Here is a 13,281-nt window from a genome sequence, read left to right on the forward strand (position 1 = left end):
GCTTGGGTCCTGCTGGCTCTTTGTGAAATTGCAAAGTGGGATGCGGTCACTCGGAGGGACAGAAATGCTTACAGAGGACAGGACTTGCACAGAAGACAGAAATGCCCAAGGTGCTTCATACTCGGTGTGTCAAAGGTGTAACCCCCTTGGTTCTCCCTATCCTATGCAGAAAGATGTTTTTGACTCAGACACAATTGTACAGTGTATAGAAATACAAGTTTGCAACAATAGCAGGGGCCTTGAGCAGTGGCGACGCAGGATGCAGCACAGAGGAGTGCAGGTATGGGATGGTAAAAGACAGAGCACAGGATGGCACTGGGGAGCCCCACAGATATACACCACTCACTGATGGTCAGTTAAAAAAATGTAGACCTGGAGCTGGCAAAACTGGGTTTAGTGGTAACAGGCAGAACAAAAATAGTATCTAGCATACATAATGGGCATCACATTATGTGTGTATAGACCAGCAAAGACAGAGGAAGGTATAGAAAAATGTTAGAAAACATAAAAACAATGCAAACCAGACCTAGAAAGAAGCAGAAGAAAAATTAGGATGAACATTGCTTTTATCCCAGGGAAGAACTGGAAATGCTGACAGCTTGCTCTAGCACTGCCAGTGAAACCACCAGCCTTAGGACCCAAAGGAGCAGGGGAAGAGAAAGTGGATAGAAACTATGTGTGTGCAAAAAAGTTTAAACTGCAATAGTGTACTTGTTCCTCTGCAACAAGCAGATCTAAACTGATAAGAGTTGGAGCCTTCAGATTGCCATTAAACTAACAAAAAATTCTTAGCTTTATGTATACATATATTGTGTCTCCTCTTTGCCTGTAGACAAGATTTTAAACATAAAATTTCTCTGCAGCCCAGGACCAGCAGAGTCTGAGGGTCTAAAGCATTTGGATGTCCATTAATTAAGGAGTCTTCTGGAGCATCATGCTCAGGGTTGCATTACAAGTGCACCGCAATTGGAATGCTGCATAGCACATTGCAAGGCACCACTGGGGCACAAAAAGCTGTTCATCTGGGGTGAAACCAGGCAGGAGGCTGTGCACTGGGGTGTGTTATGAGAAACAGAGACACAGTGTCTGGTTGGGGGGTGCACCAATACCAAAGTCCTCAAGCACACACAGGAATACAGTCCTGGAAACAACCAGGACTCTAACAACAACCAGGTACTGCCCCTGCCTCAAATGTCAAAGGAGGTTAAAATGCCTTCTCCCCAAAGGCAGAGTTGTGCTGCCTTCAGGCAGGCTGAGCTGGGTTGGATTTTGGGGGTGGAAAGCATCTTCCAGGTTGTCTGAGCTGTTGCTCGTTGATTGGTGTAGCAAGTTGCCAGGCAAATACTTTTGTATGAGTTTAGTTATGGTATTTTTGCCAATTACATGGCTTTTTTTCATTGTGTTATGCTTTATCTTGCAAAGGTTACATCCCCAACAGCTACATAGCAATGGCCAAAGTGTGAGCCTACAACATCCATCAAATTATGCAAGTGACGTGAGCCAGGTGCACCAGGACAAGCGCCCATGGAAATAATCAGGGAGCAGATTCCCGGATAGGTGTTGGCCAGAAAAAGCAAAGACACACTGCTGAAAATAAAGTTTAAAAGTTAGGGAATTCTAAAAGCCAGAGTAGCAGATTTGCAAAACTCACTTTTTCCTCTGACAAGTGCCAGCAGCTCCATTACCCATTCTTTAAAAATAAACATAAAGAACTCTGTACTCTTTTCAGAACAACATCAAAAAGCTAATGGCTGGTTACTCCCCACACACTGAAAGTAGGATCTATGACTGCCAAAATTACAAGCTTTCGACTTTCAGAAAGATAATTTCTGGTAGATGGTACTAAGGAAATGCTCTCATTGTGTGAGAACCCTAAGACTCAAAAGGATGAACGAAGGCTTCCCTTACGCCACTGATAGTCTGATATGATCCCTGCCCCCCTTTCAGGGGGCCCTGCAGAAGATGTTCTGTGGTTTAGAGGACACCAAAATCTAAACCTGTCTCCCATGTCCTTGTGGGGATGGTGAAAGGCTGTGTCTCCCCCAGCCCCCACTTCCCTCAGCCCTATAAAGAAAATGTACAGATAGTCCAGTAGGAGCTTCCCCACTGGGGACCTGCACATGCCAAGCTGGTTTGCTGCTGACCTGTAAAATGGGGATTGCCAGAACCCTGGCAGACACTCATCCTGGTGGGCACCCACTCCTGGGTTGCCAACTCAGCACAGTACCTCTGGTGTTGTTCTTTGCAGGCAAAACCCTTGTGAATAAGGGTCAGGACCTCCCATATGTAACAGCAGGAGAGGCTGTCCCCAGCCACTGCTAACAATCTCCTAAGAACAGGATTTCCCTGAAGGCAGTCACCAACTCCTTTCCTCCTGTGCTGCCCAGTTTAACTGGAACTGAACACAGAGCAGGCTGTTACCTCAAGAAGAAATGAGGTTTGCCCAAAGGAATATCCAAACAATCTTTATCTGGAGGACTTCAATGAAAGAGAAACCAAGTCAGGCTGACTCAAGACATCCTCAGCAGGTCTTCTCAGGAGACAGAAAAGGCTTCCTTCTGTTGTGAGTGATAACCCTAGATAAGAGTGCTGCTCATTATCAGGGCGTGCACTTGTAGTGCAACAAAGACAGGTATAAAATCAACACCAGCTGAAAGACAACTGCCACATCAACAAATGCTCTCCATCTTCAACCTCTGTTCACCCTCACAGCTCAGGACTAAGAAAGTCTGAGGAAGCTGCTGAAAAGACTCATTCTGGTCCGTACATGATGGAGAAAAGCATCTTTTGTTTCTTCAAGCTGAAAAGAAAAAGACATTGCATCCCTTGTAACCAGAGAGACTTTTCCTAGGAAGAGCTAGTTAGAGTGTGCTGTCTTCCCAACTGTGAAGCACACAATAGTTTTAGAGAAAGAAATCAAGAGTGGATGTGAAGAAATCAAGGGATGTGCTGTGCAGGGACACAGTGGGTAAAGAGGGGCAATCCCCCTTTTTATGCCATCTCCCTCCGAGTTGCCTTCTGAATCTGAAAACTCATTTCTCTCAACATCTGGGGAGACCAGCGGTACTTCCACACGAGTGGTGTCTCCTCCTGCTCTATGGCCAGGCTGCCAGGTCAGTTTGGGGAGGTAGGGTTTTACACAGTAGCACTGGCAAGTTCAAGCTTTGTGGACTAAAGCACTTGGCAAAGAAATGTCTGGCCTGAAGGATCAAAATGCTGCTCTCCCTAGCTCACTCTGCTTTCACTGCCATGTGGGAAAGCCTGATGGTGGTGGTTTTCTACAAAAAGGGGCTATCTTGGCTCTCAAGAATTTCATTGGAGTCCCTCTGCAGGGCTGATGGGCATCAGTACTGGCCTGGGAGTAACTGCTCCATCTTTCCAGGATAGAGCCCCGAGTCCCACAGGAGCTCTGTGATGCAGAGCTGCCCCGCCCCGCATGGCTCGGCAACACAACGTGTACCATAGCTGTGACTGCACTGAACCCTGCTGGACACTTTTTCTTTTAATTTCTCCAAAACTCTTGTGGAGGTGCATCCCTTCCACAGCAGCGTCCTGTTCCTCCCATGCTGTCTTGCAGCAGAGCCCAGATGGCAGCTTTTGATGTAGCTGTGGGCACCAGCTGCTCACACACACATACAGCCCTTTACAGAAAGCATTTCTGTGCCTGGCTTCTGAGAGAAAACCCAGCAGAGGGAGCCTCATCTCTTCATGCCACTGTTCTGGAGAGATGCAAGGAGATAATGGAGCTCTGGCACCTTTCCAGGCACCAGTGGGAGATGCATTTATTCTTCACTGAAAACATGGGGAGGAAAAAATTACTCAGAGAGAGGAAAAGAGAAGATATGTCTAGGGATGAAAGTGTTTCAGCCCGAGGGCTGCTGAAGATAAGATCCATAGAAAGATGAAGGTTTGCACACCTTCTACAAACAGTAGGGGTGTGGTCCAGAAAGACATTGAAAGTTAAGAGAAACATTTATTCCCGCATTAGAAATGACACGGAAGGGATAAGGACACTGGAACAGTTTAGTGCTTCGGCTCACTCGTGCCTTGGTGATCACATCTGTATTCCTGAGCCGTTTGTTTGCCTTCCCTCATTCCAGCTGTCACAGAGAGGTGGTGCTCTCCTGCCCTAGAGAGGTGACAGAGGCCTAGCCAGGTCTCCTGGGGAGGTGTCCTCCTCCCTTGGGATGGGCGATGTGCAGAGCAGCTGCTCAGATCTGCCTGTTTCAGTGTGTACCTGAGTTACAACAATCTCTCAGAGCACATTGCTGAGGCTGCGCTGCTTTTGAGGTTGGATCCAACAAAAACAATGAGATCCAAGAAAGAGAGGAGGAAGCCATTGGTGGGGCAATCACATTCATTTCCTCCTGGGCTCACCCAGGCAAGAGGAATGGCTGCTGTTCAAAATGATGAATAAAGAAATACCTTTTCTCCCTCCTTCCCTGCTTTCCGTCCTCTCTCTCTTGTGCTGCTTATGAGAGCTGAAGCTCTTGGGTACATTTGCACCAGCACCACCCCTCTCTCTGTAGACACACTGGGGCATTGTGGTGTTGGGGACGCCAAGATGTTGGAGGATGGTACAAGAGGTGTGCAGGTACAGAGACACAGAAGAAGACATGGTGAGTGAGGGGAGTGGAAATGTTGCCTGCCTTTCGGTGAGTGTGGACAAAAGACCGAAGGAAACCACCCAGCATTGCTCTTTGCTCTCAGCCCAGTTGAATACCTGAGCATTAGGGAACAAAACCCATTTCCTTCACTCCTTGTTGTGTAGGAAAGGCATTGCCTTCTGACAGCTGGTTTCCAAACATTTCTTGACACATAGGTCTCTTTACCTTGCTGAGTGCTGCAGTCAAGGCTGGTGCTGAGTCGAACACAAGAGACAATCAATACTTTTGCAGTGTCCTGGTGGTCTGTGTTCGGTCATGGCTGTGTCCTTCCTTTCTGTCCATCATTGTACTCATCCTCACATGCTGCATGTGCATTCACACCTTCTCTAAACTCAAGTATGTGGAGGATTACAGAGACTGAATATTCTCCAAGGGTGCCAAGTGAATTAAGGGATAATTGTCTTGCTGATCCAGAGGCGCATGCACATGTTGCACACTCATTAATATTACTGGGAAGGCTGCCTGGATACTGGAGTATGGCGAGGAAAAATGGTGTTTTCTGGAGTAACAGAGCAAACATTGCTGTTTGCTTGGTGGTAGGCTCCTCTTGCATATAGCTCATCCTACATGGTAAGCGTGACCCAGCTGCTCACCTGGCATTGAACTGGCTGCACTGGCTTCTGGAAAACACAGCAGACCCGCACAGACAGTCCTGGCAGCCACGAGACGAGCACGGCATTGGATCAGACGAGGTCCCATCAGACACACTCGTCAGCAGTGGCTGAGGAAACCCAAATCACTCTACTGCTCTTCTGAGGTGGGGATTTCTGTGACGGGTCTCTGTACATTTTGGTGTGTCAGCCGACGCAGCAGAAACACGGATTTATCTAGAAGTGCACAGACATGCAGGAGCGCACTGCTCAGAGCCTGTGTGTCAAAACTGACGTATGACAGCAGCGGCTTTGCTTTGCCCAGCACTACTTGCTGCCTTTAAGGGACATTAACCTTTAAGGTACATTAACCAGAAATGCATGTCAGCCCACACATTACAGTTAAATATGACATATTCAGACTAAGGTTATAATTACCTTTCAATTTCCCAAACTATTTTTACATCCAGAGAGAATACCTAAAGTCATCTTTATTTTTTTTCTGTCATGGTTCTTTCTGGATCCTCTACTGGCACAGTTATTAATTTCTATGGTGCTTCATTACTGGAATACATATATAATATGAAAATATATATATATATATATACATACTGGTGTATAAATAATTGGTGTTTTCAAGAGGCTGAAAATAAAATAGGATTATCCTCGACATGATACAATTAACAGGGCTTTTGGGAGTTTTGTGCATGCTAATGCAGGCCCATCGAGGTACGGGGGTATCTTTCAGCTGAGAGAAGCATGAGACACAGATACCCTTCATTAACCTTTCTTTTTTCCCTTGTTAAAGTTTTGACTGGTTCTGACCTCCAGGTGTAGCTGGATAATACCACAGCAGAAAGAGGCAGAGTTGTGCTGCTGGCTGGGAGGACTCCTCCAGAAAGGATCAAGTCAGAAGCTCCCATCCTCATCCCTAGACTGTGTGCAATGGCCTGAACAAGTGACTTGAAAGCCAGAAGCTCTGCCAAGGATTTAATTAGTGTCGTCTCCATGTTGCCTTAGGAAGGAGGCTTGAGTATAATGCCAGAAAAGGCCAGATATGGACTAGTTTCTTAGTCCAGGATGCTGTTTTGGAACAAGATACTAAGACTATCATTCCCTGTGCTAAAAGCGGCAGTCCTGCAGCTCAGAGCTGAGACGGGGAACAATCTGCTAGGCCCCACTTCACACTATTTTCCAAGGGATCTAGCAACACCATAAGCTAACATGTCCTCATACATCCCACTTTTTGCTGGCATAGTTCAACAGCATGGTCCCTAAACATACCCTTTTGTTCTCTACAACTGCAGCACAGGTTTGCAGAGTGTATTAAGTGACCATCAGGCAAGACGAGCCCCCCGATGCCACTGCAATGCTCCAGCCTGTTAAGGCCTTTCCATCCACACATGCAGAGCATCATGGGTGGCATCAGACAAAGATTCCGTCCTTCTAAACAGAGACCATCTGTAGAAGGGACCCTCTGTGCTAGTAACACCAATAAATCGAAAAAAAAATGGTACGTATTTTAGGTTTAAGCTCGAATATAGGTAACGGTTATGCTGGTCTCTGTTTTAAGAACAAGACTATATCTGACTATTTGATGTGCCAACATCATCCTGAATCTTCTTTAACCTGCATCATCTCAGCAAAAAGAAAAAACAAGATCAGGATATGAAAGTAAGTAGCAGATATGAGCAGGACCAATATAACAACTGTGGTGGGTATTTTTTACACAGTAGGTAAAAAGGCACCAGGGCTATGCAGGATGGTCTGGTCTATCCTCAGCTTCTTGTGCTCCCAGCTCTTGGGAAGACTCTAAAATTTCCATTACCCTCAAGCTGCCCATCAGCTTGTACAAATGCAGGAAGATGTCTTCTGCTCTCTATGCCCTCACAGGCACTGGCAGGGCAGCAGACTGCTCTCAGGTTTGTCCCTTCAGAAAGAAGACGAACTCTGTATTCTGCAGGGACGTTCCTGCCCACTCACAGCTACACAGGGCAGGTCCTGCCAGCCATGCACCCTCCGGATGTGGGTCTCACCTTCGTCCTTTGCACAGGAAGGCAGTGATAGCAGCTTAAAGCAGCTGGGCCAGGAGGAGAAGTTGAGGTCAGGTCCAACTCAGAGCTCCTGGTGTTGCTGCTGCAGTAGAGGAAGGCAGCTGCCTCTGGCAGAAAATCCACTGAGCTGCAGAAAGGTTCTCGTGCTTCTGCACTAGGAGGGTTTGCAAACAGTATTGAGGCAGCAGCAGGAGAGGATGTCCTCCAGTGAGAGCTAGAGAAGTGAAAGACTTTGCAAAGAAGGCTCTGCATGTTTATGCTACCCTCACACCACCAGGTTACAGCCCTTGTGGGGAAGCCCTGGGTCACAGCCTCACTCCAACAGCAATCAATGAAAGCTACACAACAGCAATCAATGAAAGGATTCCTCTGAAAGGAAGGAGATATCCCCTAGCAGAGATGCTCAGTAACACCAGGGAAAGGCCATTGTCTCGCAAGCTTGGGCAAATGGGCTCCAGCACCTGTCCCAATTACTCACACAAGAGATGCATGACAAAGCTGTGGGGCTGCAAAAATCATTCCCACCTCTTGTGCTTCAGCTGAGCGAGTTCTGATCTAGAGGGTTCATACTGTGAATCTGCAGAGGAGATAGCTGGTGCTGTCCTCTAAGCCTATGACCCTTTGGCTTTGTCCTGAATTTTTATTATTCACCTTCTAGAGAACCTGACTGTTTGCATACCCAAAAAAAATAGCCTGGCTGCCCGAGGGTTGTAGGGCACTGAGAGGCAGGGACTGTACTGCTGCACCTGGTTGCAATCCTGCTGCTGGGACCTAGGCAGCAGCTAAACCTTTTCCTCTGGCCACGGTCTTTGCTTTACAATTTGGGAAACGTGTGTCATGGCCTGCATGAGGCAGATGTATTTCTCACACACCTTTCATTACTGGCCCGCTTGTGCAAAAGATTTCACCTTGCAGATTGCAAATGGGAGCACACATTAAAATTGTAAATGCCATCTGAAGAAGATTAGTGGTTTAAAAGAATTTTATTTTTGTTTTGTTCTGCTTATTCGAGGGAGTAAGCCCAAGGGTACTCAGTAGGTATGGAAACACTACAGGGGCAGACGCTTACAGAAATTAAATTTCTAAAATAAAAGATAATCTACTTTCTGCTTCTTCCCAGCTAAGGAGGAATAGGAAGGGAAAGAGTAGAGGGAGAGAAGAGGCAGCCGAAGGGATTGTCAGTTTTATAGAACTGTCCAGGCCATAATAAATGCACAAGCTGAAAGAAATAAAGAAGAAACAGGTTCTTTGGGTGTAAGAATTGTGCAATTACACTGCATGCAGTATCTTTATTAGAAAACTTAAAATATGGTGATATCTTGTAGAGAGAAACAGATCAGAGATAAAAGTTTCAGAAAACCATTGCATTTATCTATCAATAATTCTATATATAAAAAAGATATTTCTAGATATACACACATGTATACATGTGTTTATTTGTGTATATTTGTGTTTATTTGTGTGTACGTGCAACTTTATATACACATCTATATGTACATAGATATATGAATCAGTAACCATTCACATATAAATCAGCTATCAAGTTGGTACAGTAACTAGGAGGCCAACCCCAGTTGTACGCTAAAGAGCAGTGACCACACTGGCACATCAGTTGCTTAAAGTGTTCAAAAAGTTCCCTCATGGGGACATGTGAGTGTCATCTGTGTTTTTTAGGGGCCTCTGGCCACACAAAACCAGCCAGTGCTGTTTGCTTTAGATACCACCTGAGTTGCAGGATGCTTGAGGTATTACCCCTATTTTTGTCTCTCTCTGTCCTGTTCCAGGCATCTGCAGAACAGCCAGCTCCTCAGCCAGCAGGTCAGGGCTCTGCTGAGAGCAGACACCACCCTGGCCTGTGGCTTACCAGCCAGCAGGTCCACAGAAAGCTTTGACATAGGACTCTTACCACTCTCTCAGCTCACACTCATTAGTTTTTCCACTCTTCAGCCTTTTTCCTGGTAACTATTCCTCCGCCCGTTCCTACAGGTCTCATTCATTCCTGTAAGTGTTGTTTTTTGACACCCACACCATTATTTATATGGTTGCAGCTTCCAAACCCTTCCAGCCAAGAAGCTGCAGGCCCTGGTAACAGATGGGGTGTCAAGATCATACTTAGATATTAATTCACGTTGATTTCACAAAAACATGTGGACAGCATTTATTTCTTTGTTGCTTATCCAATTATTCACTAGGTTCTTTTGGGGCTGAAAGCCTCATTCAGACATGTCAACTGGGAGCCAGTCCCTGCCATGACACCTTAAACTTGGATACCATTTCCCACCAAAGAGCAGGTTCCCACTCCTGCAGTGAGCCCCACCTCTGCTCACAAAGCCAATTCACTCTGCTGAGACCAGGGAAGGAGCAGCCAAGTGTCCAGAGTTCGGAAACATAAACAGTTCCTTTCAGTACTGAATCTGAGAGGTGGAAGATATGTTTCTAAGGCACCTCTCCATGCTGCTCAGGCAATGTGGGAGTCTGCTGGTAATTTCCACCACCCTTTTATGAAGCAGGCAGGGCAGGATGTGCTAGGGGAAAAGGAGGAAGGTGCTAAAAAAGACTCTAAAAAGTAACAACACTAAAAGCAAAATCAAGCAGCTGCTTCCACTTTTTCTGTCATAAAATGTTTCACAAATAGTCCATCTCTGTGGATTCCCTTCTGGGAGGATTTCCCAGCTTTAGGACACCTGTCCAGGATGATAGTTTTTGACATGTAGTTCTACAAGACTGTACCAATAGAAGACGACTGTGAGGACCTTGTGTGCAGAGAGGAGTTCTTGTCCAGGCTGCGTCCACTGAAAGCTCTGTAGTCTTTGCAGACCAAGAGAAAACATAGAGATTTTCTGAAAGCTTCAGAGAGATGCTTCTTGAACTTCTCACCCACAAAGGCATAGATAACTGGGTTGAGGCAGCAGTGGACGAAGGAGAGAGCCTCAGCCAGCTCCAGAGCTAGGTCTAGCCTTTGGCTTGTCTGGCAGTCATCAATGATGTACATGTTCCTTAGAGAGTCCAAAAAAAGCACAATGTTGATGGGAGTCCAGAAGAGGAAGAACACAATTACAACAATAAAAACCAGTTTTATTGCTTTGTACTTGTTCTGGGTATGGCACTTCTGCAGGTTTTTCAAGATGCTGTGGTAGCAGAAAATGAGGACACCAACAGGGATCAACCACCCCAGGATGTTGACTTCAAAATTACTGAAAGTCTTCCAGCCATTGTTGCCACCAGGATAGTGAGGGATGCATTTAATCTGGTTATTGTCATTTACTTCCTGGTAAAAAATTAAGTCTGGCATTGATGCTAAAACGGCAATTACCCAAAGGACCAGGCTGGTGATAGCCCCATGGGCAGCTGTTCGAATCTTCAGAGCATAGACAGACTGGACTATGGCCAAGTACCTGTCAATGCTCATGATGGTTATGAAGAAGACGCTGCTGTAGAAACCAATGAAATAAGCTGAGCTGATGATCTTACACATAGCATTTCCAAAAGTCCATTGACTCATAATGGAGTACCGAACCAAGAAGGGGAGGGAGAAAACAAAGAGAAGGTCAGAGATGGCGAGGTTCAGCAGATACACGTCAGTCATGGTCTTGATTTTCTTGAAAACTGTTAGAACCCAAATCACCAAAGCATTTCCCACAAGGCCTACCACAAACAGTAGGGAGTACAGCACTGGAAAAAAGGTAGATGAAAATGCTGGAATATTTTCAGCATTACAGATGATGCCCAGGTCTGGGTAGTAGAAGGCGGATTCATAGGCTGCAGGGGAGTTAGATGTTGGCAATGTGTAACCCACCTGTTCAAGGACAAAGAAGTTCATAAGACCCAAATCCCATATTACCCTCTTAGTAAATATACTAGGCACGAGTCAGTTCATGCTAAACCACATGAGGACAAAACAGCTGTGCCACAGCTGTCATACAGGATGCAAACAAGGAATGAACATGAGAGACTGGTCCTCCCCTGCAAGATCTGGGATGAGGTTCTTGCACCAGAGGGGCAGAGGAGATCAGAATGCAGCTGACTCCCCTGACTCCTTGTGGAGGCATGCCCCATTCCTGAGTCGAGGTGGGGCACTGGGGCCAGAGACAGTGACCATCCCCAAACCAGCAATGAAATAAGCATGGCCAGGGGGCTGAGAGCCCCTGATATGGATTTTGGGGTCCTATTTCATGTTTCCTTCTGAAAGGCGAAAGGGAGCAGGGCTCAGAGAGAAACTGACATGTAAACATTCATCTCTTAAAAGCTTCATTTCCAGTTAGTTGAGTGCCAAAAACAGTCCTCCATGGGACAAGTTACTTTTGCTGAGGATTCCTACACAATTCAAGTAGTTTTCAGCTGTAAAGGTGCCAGCACTTACAGGTCACCAGTGAGTGCTGCACATCACACTTTCTCGCCACCCCAGGCGAGATCAACAGTAGCAGCTCTGGCCCATGGGGTGACTTCCCAAAGAGCAGATGGGGCTTTCTGCCTCTTCCTCCCTCCTTCCCAGCTTTGCCTTCTCTGCAACCACCACATGCCTGGGCAGTACCTGTGACAGCAAAGAGCTAAAGAAGATGCATGGCAGCACATACCCCAGTCAGGATATCCTCCATAGGACACTCCTAGCACTACCTCTACCCTCAAGGACAGCCTTTTCCCACAACACAATCTCATCAGCCAAAGATACTTTCACTCAATGGTTTTTTTTAACAACAATCACACTGATTTCTTCTAAATCCTCATCATCTCTTTCAGTACTATATGTTCCCATAGGCAAAACTGGACCTCTAAGATGTGCTACTGGTCTCAGCTTGCAGGGGAGCAACCTGGTGGAGAGTGACTCACCGACATGTCCTCAGAGCCGCCTCTGCCCAGCTGGTATGTCAAGTTCCTCTCCATAATCCAACACTGTGTTTAAAGAGTGCAAAAAAATTGTCTTTATATGACATATTTTTAAGAAGCAGGCATACCTTCATTTATTATATAGGCTGGCAGTATTTACCTGAGCTTACGCTGCAATGCCAAGCCACAGGCAAGGTCCTCACTGCTGCGGTGCACAGTCCTAAAATATCTTTTCCTCTTTGTGACATGTGTTACAGCCTCTGTACTTGACACTTAGAGAAACGGAAACATTTCAGGTTTATCTCTGAATAATCAGTATGCCTTTTACTTTGGGCGTTTATATGAACGTCAGTGGAAGAGATTTGCAATTTCCCCCACATGTCTTTGAAGTGTCCCCGTCTTTCACCTGGGTGCCCTCGTCCCACCTGCTGCCCCTGTTCTGCAGTTTCTCTGGCTAGGAGAGAAAAAGTAGCACTGCCTCTCCTCTGCTCCAAGAACTTTTGGTGAAGATGTCTGAGGGGAATGGTCCAATGCTGCCAATAGCCAGCAATGGTAAAGGGCACCATGTTTGCTTTAACATTTCTCCTTGGAAGGCACCTTCCCACCACAATCACCCAAGCACAGAAAGAAATACCAAAGGGAAATGATCACAGAATCATAGCCATTTAGGTTGGAAAAGATGTTTAAGATCATCAAGTCCAACTGTAATCTGAACGGTGCCAAGTCCATATCACCCAAAACATGCACACTTCAGGATGGTCTCACTGACAATAAAGCCCTGAACAGCACTGAATTTCCACTAACTCTACCAAGTACCTACTGCCACCATATCCTGACCCAACACGGCTTCCATCCCATAGCTGTGTCTGATTTTCCCAACAACATGAGATACACGGGAAAGAGCAGCGCTGCTGAGCAACAGGTAACATCTGAATGTGTGTTATCTCCTTAAATACTGCTGCTCCTCACTATAGCTTGGTGCCATTACTGAAATTCAGGCAAATCTCATAACTTTTTTGTTTGTTTTGAACAAACAGTACCTCACTGGGCATCAGTCCACAGATGTGCCACTAAAGATCCCCATTTGTAATGGTCTCTTGTCTCTCCCAAACTCTTTGAATGTCCACCTGCATTCACCATTGCTCC

General features: G+C 46.1%; 1 protein-coding gene across 1 annotated transcript; it reads right to left on the reverse strand.

Annotated features, from left to right (window-relative positions):
• Nucleotides 1-10,006: 10,006 nt before the first annotated feature.
• LOC114002553 (C-C chemokine receptor type 8-like) lies at nucleotides 10,007-12,192 on the reverse strand. Its single transcript, XM_027748578.2, has 2 exons — nucleotides 12,139-12,192; nucleotides 10,007-11,107 (listed from the first exon to the last, which is right to left on the reverse strand). The coding sequence occupies exons 1-2, from the start codon at nucleotides 12,190-12,192 to the stop codon at nucleotides 10,028-10,030; spliced, it is 1,134 nt and encodes a 377-aa protein (XP_027604379.1). The 3' UTR covers nucleotides 10,007-10,027.
• Nucleotides 12,193-13,281: the final 1,089 nt, after the last annotated feature.

The sequence above is a fragment of the Pipra filicauda genome, unplaced genomic scaffold, assembly GCF_003945595.2.
Source record: "Pipra filicauda isolate LSUMZ 115617 unplaced genomic scaffold, ASM394559v2 scaffold231_size1239837_pilon, whole genome shotgun sequence".
Lineage (NCBI taxonomy): Eukaryota > Metazoa > Chordata > Aves > Passeriformes > Pipridae > Pipra > Pipra filicauda.